Here is a 19,848-nt window from a genome sequence, read left to right as displayed (position 1 = left end):
TTATACTTTTGCGTATTTCGAGAGGAAAGTGACATTGATGAAGAACTAGGAAGATCCTTATATTCTAGAATTGATGGTTTAGAAGAAGTACAACTACGATTAAGTTACAAATACAATTTAGAAAACGGACTTGATGTCAAAGACATAGAAAGAAGAATGCGTGAATTAGATATGAATAAGGATTCGAAATAATATTTCTCATGTTTATTGTTGTAATTAGTATGGTAATAAAGTGATTAAACATAATTATGTATATATAGAAATCCCTAGACTTTCAAATTTAGTTTAGTTAAAAAATTTATTGAATTTAAAATGAAAATTGGTCAAATTATCTGTTATCTGCTATCTGTTAATCATATTTAGAACGCTTACGCATAACAATCACATATGTTCTTCTGGAAATACCGAACTACTTTCAAAACATGTATTACTACTAATAATTCTTGCACATGTTTGGAAGGTATAAGGTTGTTCGGAAAGTCACTTCATTTTTTACCACCAGAATTTAACTATATTTTTTTGAACCTAATATCACACTTAAGCCTTATTATTATTATATGATTTGAAAACTTATATTTTAAGGCCTGTGTGTAAAAAATTCTAATCAATTACATGCAGTAGTTTTTGGATGGTGCCACTTTAAATATGGAAAGAATTAAGCAGCATTTTCGACGTATTTTACTCTTTTGCTATAGAAAAAGTAAAAAAAAAAAAACGTTTAGGTCAAATTGAAATTGACCGATGTGTAAGGAAATGACATGTTGATAGCACGACAGTGCCAAAATTAGTTTGCTAAATTTCATTATTGGTATTTTAAAGTCCAAGATGTACCAAGTCCAAGAAGTATGGTTGAAGCTGATAAAGACGTGAGAAAGGCATTAGTTGATGCAAACCGATGAATAACAATACATAAGATCCCATTGAGTAAAAATTTATCAAATTTAACAGTTCATGACCACTCAAAAGGTCTGGAATTTCCCTCAAAACTCAGTGTATCGTTCTCATAGAAAGAAACGTGTGTCGTCGCACTGGGATCCGCGAATCACCTCTAAAAAATCTTGAAATTTATCAGGTTTTGAAGCAAATTGTCACTAGGAATGTCAAATGGAATGTAAAGAATACAATATACGCAAATGCTCATGAAACAAAAAAAAAAGAACCTGCTTAAAACAGATGCAAAGCTGAAATTTGCCAGAAAAGGATGATGCAGTATGTTTGGTAAGATTTGCTCATTTTTCAGCTTTTCCAAGATAACATAACGGTTAATTCAGATGCTTCATGTCATCAGGTGGATAATCTAAATGATATACTTCAATAGAAAAGGTCAGAATTAATCCACAAGCAAAGTATAATCCTGCATCAAGACGATGCAAGACCTCACATAAGTTTGGTCAATCTCCAGAAGCTTTTGAAGGTTGAATGGGACCTAATGACACATTCCTCACATTCTCTAGACCTGCCATCATCGGACTAATATTTGTTCCGGCCACTAAAAAAAATTCAGGCGGTAAAACCTTTACCTCAAATCAGCCTGTCAAAATCCACTTTGATCAGTTTTTTGCCAATAGCGACCAAAACTTTTATGATTTCGGAATTATGCTAATACCAGAAATATGACAAAAGATGTTCGATCAAAACTGCCAATACATAATTTATTGAAGTAATTGTTAATTGTACGAAAATTACGTGCCAACAAAAACAAAGTTACTTTCCGAACAACCAATAATTTATAAAATCAATATAGTAATCTTTGCAAGAAAAATTGATATAGTAATTCTTGCACTAGTATGTTTCATGCAGAGTTTAGTTGAATTTGGTTATAAGAATTATGTGTGCTGTGTATTTTGAAAATGGACGAATTCCGGTTTCCTTTGTTATTTTTATTAGTAAAACATTATAGATTGCTTATAATCCAAGTAAATACGAAAATTCTTCCAAGCAAATATGTTCTCGGAGATAGTTTAAAAATCAAATCGTGTAGTTTGAAAGTGGCCTAACTCCATTCATACATAAACAATCAAGATAATATGAACTATTATAATATTTACTATTGATAATGTTGCAAAGTATTTTTAAAAAAAGTAGTTTAAGTTCCATTTTTGGACAATTGTTTTAGTTGAATAACCAGTATGTTCAAATAAATATAAAACTTAAAATTTAATATTAAATTTTAAAAATGATTTCACCCATAGAGAGAAAAACATAACAAGACTAATTTAGTTCAGATAGTGTAAAAGAAATAGTAAGTAATGATTTAACAAAATTTAATGTCCTGAATTTATTACCGCAACTAGATAGACCAAAATAGTATAAAAATGTATTGACACCAACAAATAAAATTATCAGATGATTTACAACAGCAAAATTCAAGAACATAATAAACCTATTACAATATATACGACCGAAACATCATGATTATTTCAAATCCCTTTTACTGAATCTGGTTGTCAATGTTGCAAATAGCCTAACTCCATTCTTGATACGAAAATGCATATTATTGACTTAATAATTGCCACTATTTTAAAAGAAACTATAAGTTTTATAGATACACTTACAACTCATTAATAGATACACTTACAATACATTAATGCCCTATACATATATTTTTAAATTCATTGAAACCCTTAAACATATCTTGATTTTAAGATAAATGCAATTAAGCGACTTTCAAAATAAACAGTTAATGTATATAATAAATTGATATCTAAATAGTTGGTTTTATATAATTAAATTCCATTACAAAACAAACTTTACTAAATACATGCAAATAAATTTTAAATAGTCTTCAAACATAAATGGATAAAAAGTCACTTGATTTGATTTGAGTGTTGTAAACTGTTGGTTTTTGATAAGAACGGGTTCATTTGTTAATAAGTAAACAAATAGAAAAACTGATATAATAAAATTATCGAGATTCAAATTAACTTGTAAAAATCACTTAGAACAATCTTAACTGTTTAATTAATGTTTTGTATATAGATCAGAACTATCTCTATGCTTGAAAACATTTTTAAAAACAGCTTGATATGATTTTTCTTGGAAAATTAATGTTGAATGAATCATTTTATCTATTATGTAAAATGAGAATGATTTTTAAATTTTGCTTATAGATCAAATAATAGAAACTCATTTAATAAAAATAATTTTCAAAAGTGAAATTCAAAGTTCTTCTTCAATCAACCACAAGAAAAGTAAATTATGAATGTCAATAACATGTAAAATATTTAAAAAAAAAATGGTCAAAATGAGTTATTCATTTATAATTATCTCATCATCAGATTTTGATTGAATTCTGAATAGCATTCATTTTTTTGCCAATACATATGCGCGATCCAAACAATAATACAAGATTCACAAATTGCTTATAAAATTTTCATTAAACAAATAATTTTAGTTGTTAAGGTCAGAATCATTTTTCTTAGTTTCATTTTTCAGAAATTTTAAAATATGCTATTTTATCCACCATAACAATAGTATGCTTAAAGATAAATATAAAAAAGAAACAAAAGATCTATCTTTAGAAGTTTTAGGCGGAGAGCTGCTGAATGGTGTTCCTGTAAGTCTAAATAAATTTGTACTGGTTTTCATTTTCAAATGCAGGAACAAAAATGATGTGCAGGGCTAAAACCTGCCAGGCAATAATTTTCATACGTGTCAAGCTAAGAATAACCAGTACAAAAATTTTAAGCATTACAGAAACACACCATTATTCAAAAGGTTCAGTACCTCTTGGTCGATTTTGGTATATAAAAATAGAATTATTCTTACCTAAGCCAATGTCGTTTAGTTACAGATGTATGACAGCATATAGCATCATACTGGTCGGCTACCCAAACAATGAGGATTATGTAAAATGCCGTTGTAGTGTCATTAAAGAATTCAGACATAACTGCCTCCATTCCTGAAATGAATTAACAAAATTCAAAGAAGTGTTCAAATAAAACATATTTAAACAAATTTATATAAATAACAATACATTAACAAGTATCAAGGATTGTTTTATGTTTGGTATTCAGTTCTAATTCAGCTCTTCTAAGAATTTAAATCAGCAAAATTGTATAACATTATTTGTTTTAATGTAGAAAGTTTAACTGGCCATGGTTTACATGTGCTATTTCTTCACACAAATTTTGTAAATATTTATTACTACTATATAACTATACTGCTACATATTTATATGAGGACATGATTACTTTTAATTTATTTTCTATTTGAAATACATCACATAAGTAAAGAGGAACTATAATAAATTGACTATAAAGAATATTGAAGTTCATTTCCAACCAGAAATTGAACTGAATACTCAGTTAAAATTAACAATTATAAAATTAATTAAAGTGATTATAAAACAACCAAAATAAGTGAAACATTGCGATTGAAAACTTACCAACAAGAGCTAAAATAACTGTAAGCAATGGAGCAGCCGGAAATGTTACGGACACATTGAACTCCAACATTTGTAGAAGGTCAACTGAAAAAAGTAAAGAAAATATTGATACATAAATTAAAACAAAATATATAATTCATTGATTAATATTCACTCATTCATTTCACAAAAAAATATTATGCAAATATGAATTATTTTGTAAAAGTTATTCAAAGCTATCATTTTTTTTTAATATACACATAAAGCAAATGCATTAAAATAAATAAATAAAACTTACCAATAAATACAAATATCTGGTGATGAGAATATCGCAATAACATTGATATAGATACGGTCTGAAAATAAAAAATTGCACAATCAATTAAGTTTAAATCTGATTTGTTTGTGTATGGATCTTGTATAAAACCATAAAAATAATCTTTATTAATACTACAATAAAACGATATTTAGTTAAGAAAAGAAATCTAAAATTTTGTTCAATAAACAGAACTACACCAAACAAATGTAGAAGCACTAAGGAGAGTGGGAGATGAAAGAAGACTACTGAGCATAATTGTAAAAAACATAGGAAACTGAATCATATCCTTATTGCAAATAACTAATAATTCACAAAAATGCACTTTTCTATGTTTTTGTATTTTTTTGGACCAACATCATTCATTTAATACTTTTATAATACGTAATTAAAAAATGTATACAGACCTAAATTTTCACCCTCCTTCCACAAACCTCTATTTCGTAATAGTCATTTTAGTAATAAAATAATTATTAATCCCGCTTTCATTCAATGAATGTTTTTCACTAAATTACAAATAAGATTCTCTTAAACTTATGGAAATGCTTAAATATAGTTTTAAAAAAAACTATTTTTAATTATTGTTTGTCCACCCTTAACGTTTTTAAAATTTTGGGTCCAATATTCTTTATTTCATTTTTCAAAACAAAATTCAAAAACTCATAGGCACTAAATATTCACCCTCCTTCTACAAATCTCTATTTCATAATAGTCATATTATTAATAGAATAATTATTCCCCAATTTCAGTCTTTACAAAATTTTAATTCAGATTGACTTGAGCTTTTGGAAAAGCTTAAATTTATTTCCTCTATCCGCTGGAATATTTTCAATACAATTCTTCAATATTGGCAATGGAAAAGTTACCATTGATAAAACTAGATGCCTCAAATTGTCCATAGATTCTTGCATAATCTGATTCGCAAGATTATTGTACAAATATTTTCCTATGTGCACACACATAGTTTATGAATGGTTAATATTAAGTTAGTTTAATATTAGTTAATATTAAGAGCTGAAACTAGAGAATTTTTTTTATCAATTTGAAATCATTGGAGCCCTTGGGAGCAAGAAAATTCGAAAATGACCATATTAAGGACCACCCTAATATATTAGGTTGTCAAATATCTCCCTTCCGCTTTTTGCTCTTGGTTTATAATACAAAAAGGCGGAAGGGAGATATTTGACAACCTAATATATATACATACTCGTATATATAAACATTCGTAATATTGAAATTTTTTTTTTTAAAAAAAAAGAATAAATAAATGCAAGTAATACGCTATTTAAAAGCAAAGGTTCAATGCAAACAACTTGGTAAAAATGCCAGAAATGTGCTGATAAGAAGCAAGAGGTAATATTTTTCTTTATTTACTTTGGTTAGATAATCGTATGGTGTATTGAACATTCGAGTATAAACCTAGTGTGATTCATGGTTATCATTATGAGACAAACACTCAAATCACAAATTAAATAAAACCAAAATGATGAGTAACTTACAAAGACAAGCATTATAAAAAATGCTGCTAGATATGCTGATCTTCCCATCCACATGCTTACAAATCTATAGTGCTCTCCAGTGACTACATTTCTGTAAAATAATCATTGTTTATATTATTTCACTATAATTTGTTATTAAAATATATTATTCAATTATATTATAATAAAAATGCATTCAAAGAGCCATGTCTTATTTATCACCTTAAATATCCTTTATTATCTTCATGTTCGGCAAGTGCCTTAACACTGGCCATCAGCAAATCATCATAACCAAGAAATTCTTCCAGCAATATCCTACTGAAAGCGTCACCAAAACATTGGTCATTGACAGGATCAAGTAATACGCGTTTAACTGGCACTCCTAGACGTTGTCGGGCGGCTGTGCTCAATCTCAAAAATCCATATTCCAAAGAATACTCTACTATGTATTGATCCTCTGGCCAGTCTGGTGGTAATAATATGATTGAATCCATTTTATTTTCATAAGACAGTAAAATAATAAAAATAAGATATTTCAAATAATAAAACAGTCAAATCTTTAGTTTGAATTTCATGTTACAAAGTAAGGTGCCAAGATAGAGATAAGACAAGATTAATGGAATATTGAAATATATTATTTAAAAACATTCATAACATTATAAGAAATGCAGCAAAAAATTGTAGGCTTATCAGTGATATAATTTTGAGCTATATTATATTAAATATATATATATATTAATAAATACTTTCATAAAAATCTTAATGAAAAAGCTTCACATGAACTTATTTATGTTTAATAATAATATAATGTTAGCATATAGCTACAATGACAATAATTTATCACTAACCATTTTTTGTCACAATGTGCAATGAAGGATTTTCATTTGTTAATGGCGAATTGTCAATAACTTCGTCATGTTTCCCAAAATGACCCATAGTTTCATTTGCTAATAAAGTTTGCATAATTCCTTCATTAGCTCCATCCTCTGTTAACTCACTAGTAGGTAAATCTGGATTTATAGTTGATCTTGCAACTATGATATTGTAAAAATATGGTGCTTGTCTAATCTTAGAAGCATTATCTGAGTGAGATATAAATGCACTATGTGAATTTTGCTCCCGATCAACTTTTGTTGAAGATCTGCAAATAGTAATTTGTTCTAGCAATTTTATTTCAAAATTGTAATATTAAATAATAAATAAATAACATACTCCTGGATGGAATTAACACCATTAATAGCCAGTTCAGTCTCCTTTTGTTCATTATAAGCTTTTTGACTACTCATATCTCCACGAATTATTTCAACCCGTAAAATACCATCTCTTGGCCAGTCAGCCCGTACAGATTCTAAACATGTTGCAGGATGTCTTGAGAATGCAACATGAATGTAAACCAAAATAAAAAACGCCGTCAGCGCTTTTAATAGTATAAAAAATTCAATAAATCTTCGAACTGGCTTTGGCAGCATTTGAGCATAAGCCAAAGCAGCTCTGAAGAATAAGGCATGGAAAAGCCTATCACGAACATTAAATAACGGATTCTGATTATTATTATTCCGAGTTCTGTTTATATTGTTGACAATTGCTCCTCCAGGAACGATATTATTTTCAAGGTTTATTTCAGCAGGAATATCTGCATTATCATTCAAACCAGTCCTGTAATGATCAGAATTACTATTGCCTGTATCAGACATCCTTGGTAATTATTCCTTCTAATTTTCTTATAGACTTATATCTATATTGATTTTGAATTACCATCATTTGAGTCTAAAATGAAAATTTTATTGAAAAATACAGAATGACTTTGAACCGAATTAGCCAACAACATTGACATTATTAATGAATTTTTTGAAACTAAAACTCACTAAACAACAAATCGTTTATGTTGCTGAATAACAATGCATTTATTGGTCCTGCAACGAACAAATTTTATCACGGTAATTGCTAATTGCATTATAATTATCACAAACTGTTTCGATCCTATTTTTTATTCTTCAATTGAAACAAATCATAGATGACATAAGAAAATCTACGGTAGAAATTGTTCATTTGACAGTTCACTCAACAACAGAATGACATTGTGATACTTGATGATCCCCGCAGCAAGCGTTGACATTTCACAAAGTGCAGGCTCACTCTTGCCAACATATTTCATGTTGACAAGAAGACACGACAACCGAAAATGATCGACAGATCGACTGAACATTTTTGAAAGAAATGTCGAATGACATTGTTGGTATCGCGCAGTTTTATTTTTCTCTGGACATAGTTGCCAATTTTACCCTTACCCTCCTTTATTTATCCACAGATAAATAAACATAATGCTCTTATCTATTGCGTTTGTCCTCTTAGACAATAATAATATAGACCGTTATGTTTAGAATTTCACTTTCTTTATATTTTCGTTCAGCGCTAGGGTTAGCTTTGCGCTAAAGCGTATCTGACTTGAATGATTCAAAAACCTTGTGGTGCATGGCATCGTGCCTTAAGGCAAATTGCTAAAACTTCCCGTACCGTAACGAAATGTTCGAGGAATTTTGAATGTTTTCAAATAGATTATAAATAAATATATTGTAACATTGTCTAATATTTATAAGAATTATATAAACTGAATTGCGAAGTTGAAATTATTTGTTTAAAGTATATTAGAACTATAGTCAGAATTAAAAATAAAATCTGAATTGTTTTCGATATACAAAAATTAAAAAAAAAAATGAAACAATTTTTTTTTTTCAAAATCAGTTATTTTGTTAAGACAAGCAGAAAGTTCTTTGAATCATTTAAATCGGACGCTTATTAGTTTCTCTCAAAAACTGCCATTTTTTACGCATTTAGCTCTGTATCTTCGAAATGGCTGGGCCTGCCTTTGCCAAAAACTAATAAACACTTTTCCCAATCATTACTAATTGAATGTTTTTTAGATCATTCAAATCGGATGCTCCGTTCCCTCAAAAACTCGATTTCTATTTTCTGCACTGTTTGCTCTTTATCTCCGTAACTGCTGGACCTGCCTTTGCCAAAAAATAATCATCATATCTCCCTACCAATAGGAATTGAATGTTTTTGAACTATTCAAATCGGTTGATCCGTGCGCCCGAAAACGTGACTGCAAATTTGTATCCATACATACATACATACACACACTCGCACACACACACATCCATTTTTTCTGAGGTATGCCAAAATGTTCAGAAACCTTCAAAACGTCGAGAAATGTAAAAATTTTCAATTTCGATTTTCGGCCCATTACAATAACATACCTCACGGGAAGTTAACAATATCAAAACAATATCGCATTGCGATTTAGGACATCGCCGCGCCGAAGTCATTTTTGTTGTATAAAACGTTTATTGAGCGGCTGAGTAATGTCACATTTGCGATTTTTGTCGCGACCTCATTAACACGTTTAATTGCATGTCGAACTGATATTGATGAAACATGAAAACAACGAATTAAATATTACTTTCTGTATCCATACATCCATAAATTTAGACTTTAATAATTTTTTAATTTATTAATGATAGACCATTTATTATGAAATTATATTTATTTGATCATAATATTTAAATACATGTTCTATATATAACATATATATGAGGTACTTAATACTAAATTTTAGTAATATAGGAACAAATTAAAAAAAAAAGAGTAATTTTATTATAAATAAATTAATCTAATAATACATCATTGTTGTCTATTGATTTCCGCTTCATAAATCTCTCATGCCGCTGTCGGGCATACCTCAACCAAGTTGAAACAATTTTTTTCAGCCCTTCTTCTGTCATTTTTGGGTGGATTCCCAATAGAACATCTATTTAAAATGTATCAATATTAATGTTATATTTATATAATATGGTGTAATGTATGATTTATTGATATTTACTTCTAAATAATCTTAAAATTTCTGTTTGGTGAAGTGCCACATTATTTTTATACCCAAACCACGAGCAGTGCATGGCAACTTCATTCGTTAAAACCCTTCTGCAAAAACTTTTAATCAGTTGCTTCGGTTTCTCTCCAAGTTTTATAATGAAGGTTTTCTAAAATAATCATGTATATGCAAAATTAGAGAGTGTGTGCGTATATGTAAAAATTTATAGTAGAACAACTTACAAATTCTGCACATAACTGAGAATCACTCTTGAGTCGCTCTTCTAGTGACTTAAGCTCTCCCAGTGATTTTATTGGCAACACGTAATCGAAAGAACTTGAATTATTGACGTCAAAATCAACAACCATATTCTTATCATGTTTCATGGCTTGCAGCAAGCAAACCATGCGCCCATTTAAAGTTGAAATGGCATTTTCCATCCTTCTTTGTGACTCCAATATAGTTCTAATAAGTTCTAAAATAGCAGCATATTAAAAATAAATTTTATCATATGTATGATATTTAACTAACCTTCATTGGACGTGTTGCCAATTGTTTCGACTGGAGTTACTGCCTGCTCTGCAGGCATGGCTGCCTCTTGAGCAGGCACGGCTACCTCCCCCTAAGTAGTCTCGGCTACTTCCTCCCCAGCTGAAGCGGCTCCTTTCTCCCAAGCTGAAGCGACTCCTTCCTCCCCAGCTGAAGCGGCTCCTTCCTCCCCAGCTGGAGCGGCTCCTTCCTCCCCAGCTGGAGCGGCTCCTTCCTCCCCAGCTGGAGCGGCTCCTTCCTCCCCAGCTGACGCAGCTGCTTCCTCCTTCAGCAGGTTGTAGGTAGCTATTAGAAGTACCAAGTAATTGCTTAATAAAGATGAATATTAAGATACATCTATAGATCTAAGATAATTTACCTGGCATTCGTATGCCTGAGTTTTCTTTTAAAAACTTAAAATTAAACCCATCAGCAAGATCTGCAAATAAAGGATAATTTGTTAAATTCACAATATTAGTAGAGTATTATGTCAGTGTAGTACCTTCATAATTAGATTGCTCATCAGAAGATAGAGATAGCATCTTCCTCTTCTTCTTCCTCAATCCTCTTCCCAACTCTTCAGTAGACGTATATTCTACATCTTTAGCGTGCCTCCTTGCTGACTCATATGTATCTGAAATAAATATTATTTCGAATAAATACCACTTGACACTTTCTAACATACTCTAAACTTTATCTTTACCATAAAAAGCACAGAATCGCACGTCCCTGCGCTAGCAATCACTTTTATTAAAGTCAGCCCGATGCTTCATCAGCGCCGAAACATTTTTAACATGCCTTCATGGCCACCACGCTTTCTTTATATCATCGGTGTCATAATTTTTAATAATTAACCATTTGGTCGGAATCTCCGACGGAAATGTCGACACGGTTTCACCGCTACGGGTTATAATATACTACGGCAAATGGTTTCAGGATACTACAAAAAAAAGCAATGTCCATTGAACATGAAGTAATTCAATATGCACATAAATGAAATATATACTTACGGAGCCATTTTCTTCTAAATCGACTGTAACAAACAATATAATAAACACGAGAACTTCTGCCTCTTCGAAACTTTAACAAGATAAAACGAATTTAAAAAAAGGGAAATTTGTGTTCCCAGCCGGCTCCACTGATGCCGAAATAAATGCTCCCTCTTCTGTATGGAAGTCTCCCTCCACCCCTCCAGACGCAACAATCATATCTGCCTCCTGCCCTGCAGACCCCAAAGCCTCCTTCTCCGCGTACACCAAATCCTCCTCCTCCACATACATCAAATCCTCAACAGCTTACACTCCTTGCATTGGAGCATCTGCGAAACCTCCACTTGTAGTAGCTGCATTAAGAACAAATTTGTTTATATATGTAAACAAATATTTATTATGATTATAATTTTTTTTATAAATTTACCTTTTACGTTGAAGCCTGAATTGGACCTCAACAATTTCCAATCAATGAAATCAGGAACACTTGCTACAGCTGCACCTGCACGTTATAATAATATAAAAATTGAACTATTTTGAAAATGTAGTAGTTTATTACCTTACTATCAGAGGTGTCGCTCTCTGATTCCGATAGCACAGCAGCCTTTCTTTTCCTAAAACCCCGGAATCTTCAGCGTGTTTCCTCGCCGACATATATGTCTGGAACAAATATCAAAGTTAAGATATCTTCCAACACTTTAATACTTCACATTTAGAAGTTATTTCTTACCATACAACCCGACAAATGCCTTCATTTATTTCCTTTCTAACTCATACCGATTTGTTAACGGGAGTTTGCTTCGCCGCTAGCGAGGTAACGCGATACTTCAAATGTTCAGGGGGCCACCACGTTTCTGTAATGTTATCGGTATAACTTATTATTTTATTTTCGGTGAAGGTTTTTTAAATTCCCATTTTTTTTAATTTAAATATTTTTTTTTAATATTTCTTTAATGATTTCAATTTTAAGTTTAATCCATGATAAAGTCCTTAAGCTGACTTATATACTTGAAGTAATTAATTTAACATTCAATTCAATTAATATAATTCTTAGAAATATAAGATATATGATCTCTTGTTCTAACTCCGCTTTAAAGTTCTCTTTATTTACTTTTCATATAAACATATATGAACGTCGTATTTCAATTCTTAAATAAGTTCTTATGTTTATAAAATACGCATAAAAAAAGTTACAGTATTTATAATAATGTATTTCGAAGGATTTAATATTCCTCGAATATTTTATACAGAAAGTTCCAGCAATTTGCTTTGAGGCATGAGGATGCACCACTGTGCTATAGTACTATTTTGTTATTACAAGAAAACGGCTCGGTAGATTTTCACCTAAAACTAATCAGTATCATTCCCAACTAATATCTTTCGAACAGTTTTTGATGTTTCAAAATCGATTCGGTAGTATGATCCAAATTACAAAAAAACGACTCGGCCAATCGTCGCACAAAACTGATAAACGATAATCCTCATCGAGAGACATCAAATGGCTTTTAAATTTCTGAAATCAGTTCAGGCGGTTTTGAGCAAACCTCGATGAGAGGCCTAATTTTGACAAATGCCAAAAAAGATACTAATTTTTGCAAATTTTGACGCATTTTTAAAGTTAAATGAGTTACCGTAGGGCCGTAATATTTTAGAGTGATCATTCTAAATCATATCTATAAGACTATGGGGCATCCACAGCCAAAAAAATAATAATAAAAATCGTAAATTTTTTTTTAACACTATTACAAGAAAACGGCTCGGCCGATCTTTATCAAACACTAATCAGGTCGAATCCCAACCAATAATTTTCAAAATCGATTCAGAATTGCGGGCTAAAACGTGGATGAATTTTTTTTCACTTTTCTGCTATTTATAAAGAAACGGCTGATATACAATAGTCCTCATCGAAATGCATCGAATGGCTTTTAAATTTTTGAAATCGGTCCAGACGTTTTTGAGAAAACGTCGATTTTGGCAAAAAAATCTGTGCACACACACATACTTTTCCAAGTTTGGGGTCTCATTCGATTTAGAATGGCTTGAAACGTCGAGAAAACATAAAATTAGCAAATCTGATTTTTTTATGAAAACATAAAATTTTACTGCTAATAAACGAGAAGTTAATAAACAGGAATACATTTTTCTATATTTAAAATCTTTTAAACGTATTTTTTGTTCAAAGTGTACTATTATATATGCTTCATCTGTAAATATTAATTAAATATGCATATGTATAATGATAAATATATATAAAATAAATGCCTTATATTGTTTACTAATATTATTAAAATATTTGTTTCTGTTTTGTTTGTTATGAAACGTTTGTTTCAAATGTTGTTCTTTTAGTATAACATTTATTACCGTTTTTTCGTATTGAATTAAATGATAAGTATGCTGAAATATGAACATATTTTTTTTAGATAAAATTTACTTACTATGCATAAATTAAAAACGATATGAATAGTACATATTCATAATACATGTAAGTTGCATGTGAAAATAAGAAATTAGAATGGTTTAAAAACTTTAACTTTAAATTAAGAAAAGTAATATTTAACCCTCTACATTGCTTTATGTAAAAAAATTGAGAAAACAATTTATTACTAAAACATCATTTTTTATTAAAACAAGTAATTACATGTTTGAACAAAGTTTTTGGTATTCATGAATTATGTGACTTAAGTTAAGCAACCTATAGCGTTTGCACTCTGTGTATGAAAATGTTATTTCAGATTGAAAAGTCTAGCGATAGTCATAAGTATTTATAATGTTTGTCTTGATATCACCTCACAAAAAGCCATAATTATTTGGTAGTATATAGTTATTAATATTAAATTTTGAAAGCGCTATCGGTGGCTATTCCATGTGTTTTTGTTACAACATCTATTTGAAATATCAAGAGTCATACATATATATACATATACATACATATATATATATATATATATATATATATATATAAATATATATATATATATATATAAATAACACAAAAATAATTCAAAAAATCCTAAGCAATTTAAAACAATGTTAACTGAGCATATTAAAAATTTAAATCATAATATCGATTTTTTTAACCCTAAAATTTTACATTTTGAAGAGAATACAATTAAAAGAAGATTCGCTGAGGGGTTGTTTTTACAATTACATAACGACAGAGTCATAAATAAACGCAATGACAATACGGCCCTTATCGAAACGAACACGTGGTTTCTTAATAGTGTGTCAAAATTCCTTAAAAAATAACAAAATCCCATCGCCTTTTAAATTTTCCAAAAAATATCAACACATGCTAAAAACTGCTTTGAGAAAAATGTGACATTTCTATCCTAAACTCCAAAGAGTAAATACATAGTTTCGACAACTTATTAAGTTATCATGATTATTAGTGTGTTTTACCATTTGTGATGTTTGTGTTAAAAAATATATATCTTATCAATGTGCACATACTCATACCATGGATTAATAATGGTTTCATATGCTATATTAGGATACAAAATTGTAAGTGTTTTATTACTATTATTATTATTATTGTTTTTCCACAAAATTTCCTTTCATATAATTTATTTAGTTTCAATTTTTATAGTTAACTTGATTACCACTGAATGATGGCTAAGATGCTAGCCGAAACGTATGGATTTTAAATAAATAAATTTAAAAAAAAAACTCATACTATTTTTATTGATGTTACGCCTGATTATTAAACTCAAATTAAACATATATATCAACATCAAATTCAAGACTATTCAAAAATATATATATATATACAGTAGAATCCGATTAGTATGACGCCGGATATATTGACAACCGCTTATTATGACGTAATTTTAAAGGCAGTTTGGTTTCCATATAAAATTTCTTAAAAAAACAGCTGTCTAGTCGGATATGTTGACCTCGCTTACATTGACATTTCGCTTATAATGACCCATTTTTGAAAAAAAATTTGGTCCAAGTATAATGACCGACATGATTTTACACCTCCGATAACATAGAGTTCATGTTTTTCATTGCACATTGTTATGGTATGGCACCACTGTGAACTACCCTTGTGTGTCAGGTCGCTACATACCTACCTACATACCCACAGGTCTCTATGTTGCACGAGATTCGCGCTATGGAAACTTTGGCAACTTCCGGCATGGACGACCTCGTGCAAAAAATAAGTAGGCTCATTCTTGGTGTTCAAAATTTGGAAGCGATAACATCTGCTATAATTTACTGAATTAGTAAAGTTCTATATTTTTTACTATTTTTACCCAGTAATTAAAACTCAAACAAAAATTACAGATTTTTTACATTAAAAAATGCATTGTTATGTCATATTTTTAATTAAATTTGTCAATTTGTTAGTATGTGTCATTTTTTACCTTAATTTTTGTATTAAATTACTGAAATTAATAACATATTCGCCAAAAATTGTTTTTTTTTTCAGTACGCTTAGTATGACGACCGCTTAATATGACGATTTTTCGCCGTCCCTTGAATGTCATACTAAGCGGATTCTACTGTATATATATATATAAATAAATATATATATATATATAAATATATATATCTTTTATACTTGCCTCTCTGAACAATTTCATGATGGTCAACTCATGAACTGCTATATTATTTTTCAAGCCAAGCCATTAACATTGCATTTCTCATCAATCTCGTGCACACATTTGCTATGTGTGCCTATGCAGTTATGCCCCCAACTTTCATTACAAAGAGTTGCTAAAACAATAATGAAAAAAAGATAAGTGTGTACATGCATATATAAATATAAATATTACATTCTAAACATATATACAGATATATAAATATCTACTATATTTATACTAGAGGAGACTTACAAATTCTGTACAAAACTCAGCATCATCTTTCAGACGCGATTCTAAATCATTCATCTCGTCGACCGTTCTCAGTGGCAGCATTAAATCTATATTTTTGTGTAATGACACATCAATTGTTTGTTTTTGACATTACCTCTAACTTTTGTTCCTAAATTGGATTCTAGGTACTGTAAGTTGAAACCAGTATCCACACAATCTGATTCATATAGAGCAATATCTACATAGTAATGATTATATCATTATTTTAACATAATCAAATGTAATTTATGATTTATAATTTTACTCCTTTATTACCTTCATCATACGACGTATATGAGGCCTCTGATGTCCACACAACTTCCTTCTTCTTCCTTTTACCCCGGCCCAACTCTTCATTGGAAGTGTATTCTTCATCTCCTGCATGCCTCCTTGCAGAGATGTAAGAGTCTAGAATAAATATTTAGATGAAGCAGCCCTTAAGACTTCAATGCCAAATTAAAACTCATTCCTCACCATAGAATGCCTTAAAAACTACTGTTTCTCGCGTCCATGTTTTCCGATCTATGGACGCTTTTCTCTTTACCATCGATGTCTTTAAACCTAGGTGGCCACCAAACTTCCTTGATGGACCCATCATCGTTAAAGATCAGCCACTCTTTGGGCACCTCGCAGGTGCTGCCAGCCATTAAAACGTGTCTATGCCAATAATACATTCTAATAATTAATAATATATATCATGTAGAATTTTAAATAATGGCTTGATATCTATAATTACTAAGCAAAATTCAATGTCATAAATTATTGTTAATTCAATACATTTATGATCTGAACAGAGTAACATTTTTTGTTTTTATGCCGATAGTACAATTATATCAAATATAATTATAACAAATAATATACTGAATATATAGTAAAATCTTAAGTAAATAAATCTTTGTATAATATTCTAACACAATAATCATTAACTTAATATAAAATAAATAAATTTAATTGAAATTGATTTTTATTATATATTTATCTAGTATTGTATGTATATACAATAATCAATTGCTAAGATACATCAAGCATATATGACATACTGTCCCCAAATTTAGAGGTTTTCTAAAACAATTATGAACATAATGTATTTGTTACCAAATAATATACACACGGCAACCATATATGAATCGACTTACATATTCAGGAGATAGATCCTCAATAATGTATGTGTAGAACATTATTTAAACCTGCCTAAAGATCTGCATATGTTGATCGTTTCATTCCAATCCTGCACGACTTCTGAAATAATTATGAACATAGCATGTGTTTGCAGCTTATATATATTTCTATAGCTATTATATTTATAGTGACTTACATATTCAGACAATCAACCTCGAGCCGCTTCTCCACCGACTAATTTAGGAAATTTAAGAAGTGAGGTTATTATGTCGAACACATTGATATGTTAATGTCCTAATGTGGTAAAATAATTATTTTAACCTTGCTAAACGATCCTTATTATTGTCCTCAGATTTTGTAAGATATGATATTTGGTAACCTTCGTCATCTAAAGAAATCGACATAAAATAACGTTTCTTCATCCCAAAGTAATGTACTAAATGGAATTCAAAATCGTGAAGTAATTACATATCTATATAATATATAAGCTCTTTTCATACTTACAATTGAATTAAATATATATATATATATATATATATATATATATATATATATATATATATGCAAACAATATTATATTATGATAGTATAATTATATTCCCAGAATAGGCGTATACAATTTGTATCTTTATGTAAAAAGCAATGTATGTATTCAAGTTAAATAAAGCAAATTTTCAAATTAAAAATTAATTATATAAATAATATATGATATACTTACGGTGTCATTTTTCTACACTTTTTTACAATTATCGATATAAACAAGTTGCTTAACTAAATGAATGTAATTATTATACTAAACAAAATATGACTTGAAACTTGACAAATTCGTGACATTTTGTGTGTTCTGTTAAGGTGCGTCCACACCTAACGAACTAGTGTGGACGCCACGACCATAGATAAGTAAACATAAATAGATCGCTATCTGAGGCCATTTGACATTACCGCCATTTTAATATTTTTAGCGATCTGAAGAAGGCAGCACTTGTTCAGTATATAAATCAACCGCTGGTATTATTCCTAGATATGGTTCGCATACGTAATTCAAAATAAGAAAATCTAAATAATTTCTTATATTGGAAATGAGAAAAAAAAAACATACGAAGTACAAAATATATTTTCAAATATATCACAAACATTTTTACATAACAATTAAAATTTTTATAAATGCAATAATCAATATATACATAATAATAAGTATTATAATTTTACAATTATAAGTAACTAAAAAAAGTATTCACAATGGTATGATAAATTTACAAGGAACAATCAATATGAATTATTGAATGATCAATAATATATAACAACTACACAGAAATATTGTAAAAGTTTTCATAAGTATAATGAATTTACACGAACTGACTAATATTAATTTCTTAATGACTAATATTAATATATTAAAAAGAGAAGAAAAAAGTATAGAGTCTAAGTATGTAGTATATAGAGTATATACTAAAGATAATGGAATAGTATAATTAGAAGAAATGACAAATAATGAACAAATTTAAAAAGTTAAATCCTACAGACATAAAATATATATATTGATATCAAAATTGATAGAAAACTAAATTCCAAGAATTAAAATTTATTTATGAGTCATGCTTCTTTAACATTAACTTTGCATTTGATAGTTATTTTGCTTTCCAATCAATCATTAAAAAAGTTGCATTCTACAATATCTTGAATTTCTTATGATTCGATTGTGTCAATAGAACAGTGCAGCAGTCCTTTCGGCTGGAATGTTAAAAATATTTCTGAGCATTTTATACTCTGTTGCAATTTATACCTTAAACTATTGCATTGTTTGTCTATCCTTCTTAACTCCCTCAACATATAATGGATGTGTCATACATTTTACATGCCCTTGGAATGAAGACACTCCTATCCTTAGTCACTAGATTCTGCTGCAATTTGTATCCCCAAGAACATCTAATAAACATAACATGTTGTAATATAATATCAAGTCGTAATAGCAAATAGTATTAAAATATTCAGAATTATTATTATGGCGAATACAAAATGGCGAATGGCAAATCTAAGCGATCCATTTTGACGTTTTACATATTTAGTAACAACATCTTTTTTTCGGCATCAAGACACTCCTATCCTCAGTCACTAGATTCTGCTGCAGTTTGTATGCCCAAGAACATCTAATAAACATAACATGTTGTAATATAATATCAAGTCGTAATAGCAAATGGTATTAAAATATTCAGAATTATTATTACCTTTTCCACTGGAGTTGCAGAGTGTTCTCCTGGTCATTATAGACATGAGAACTATTCTGTGAAATATAATTGTACATTTCTAATTTGTTCACTTCATAAA

At 29.5% G+C, this 19,848-nt stretch overlaps 4 protein-coding genes across 4 annotated transcripts; all 4 read right to left on the bottom strand.

Moving 5' to 3' along the window:
• Positions 1 to 3,764: 3,764 nt before the first annotated feature.
• Positions 3,765 to 8,257, bottom strand: LOC113377597 (membralin-like). The gene is made up of 8 exons (XM_026617967.1): positions 8,026 to 8,257; positions 7,373 to 7,927; positions 7,009 to 7,301; positions 6,383 to 6,626; positions 6,182 to 6,272; positions 4,665 to 4,722; positions 4,388 to 4,471; positions 3,765 to 3,901 (listed from the first exon to the last, which is right to left on the bottom strand). The coding sequence occupies exons 2-8, from the start codon at positions 7,852 to 7,854 to the stop codon at positions 3,765 to 3,767; spliced, it is 1,389 nt and encodes a 462-aa protein (XP_026473752.1). The 5' UTR covers positions 7,855 to 7,927; positions 8,026 to 8,257.
• Positions 8,258 to 9,828: 1,571 nt separating this feature from the next.
• LOC113375935 lies at positions 9,829 to 10,632 on the bottom strand. Its single transcript, XM_026615872.1, has 4 exons — positions 10,563 to 10,632; positions 10,274 to 10,506; positions 10,044 to 10,200; positions 9,829 to 9,971 (listed from the first exon to the last, which is right to left on the bottom strand). Exons 1-4 carry the CDS (start codon positions 10,618 to 10,620, stop codon positions 9,829 to 9,831), a joined length of 591 nt encoding a protein of 196 aa, XP_026471657.1. The 5' UTR covers positions 10,621 to 10,632.
• A 6-nt stretch (positions 10,633 to 10,638) lies between these two features.
• Positions 10,639 to 11,646, bottom strand: LOC113378326 (myristoylated alanine-rich C-kinase substrate-like). Its single transcript, XM_026618861.1, has 5 exons — positions 11,570 to 11,646; positions 11,263 to 11,499; positions 11,062 to 11,193; positions 10,939 to 10,998; positions 10,639 to 10,865 (listed from the first exon to the last, which is right to left on the bottom strand). Exons 3-5 carry the CDS (start codon positions 11,099 to 11,101, stop codon positions 10,654 to 10,656), a joined length of 312 nt encoding a protein of 103 aa, XP_026474646.1. The 5' UTR covers positions 11,102 to 11,193; positions 11,263 to 11,499; positions 11,570 to 11,646; the 3' UTR covers positions 10,639 to 10,653.
• Positions 11,647 to 16,472: 4,826 nt separating this feature from the next.
• On the bottom strand, positions 16,473 to 18,401 carry LOC113375934. The gene is made up of 6 exons (XM_026615871.1): positions 18,242 to 18,401; positions 17,720 to 17,959; positions 17,541 to 17,643; positions 16,879 to 17,061; positions 16,681 to 16,812; positions 16,473 to 16,603 (listed from the first exon to the last, which is right to left on the bottom strand). Exons 4-6 carry the CDS (start codon positions 17,000 to 17,002, stop codon positions 16,473 to 16,475), a joined length of 387 nt encoding a protein of 128 aa, XP_026471656.1. The 5' UTR covers positions 17,003 to 17,061; positions 17,541 to 17,643; positions 17,720 to 17,959; positions 18,242 to 18,401.
• Positions 18,402 to 19,848: the final 1,447 nt, after the last annotated feature.

Source organism: Ctenocephalides felis, unplaced genomic scaffold, assembly GCF_003426905.1.
Source record: "Ctenocephalides felis isolate EL2017-DRISC unplaced genomic scaffold, ASM342690v1 CF-g0.4_SCAFFOLD_01886, whole genome shotgun sequence".
NCBI lineage: Eukaryota > Metazoa > Arthropoda > Insecta > Siphonaptera > Pulicidae > Ctenocephalides > Ctenocephalides felis.
This window is presented reverse-complemented; position numbering and strand designations above follow the sequence as displayed.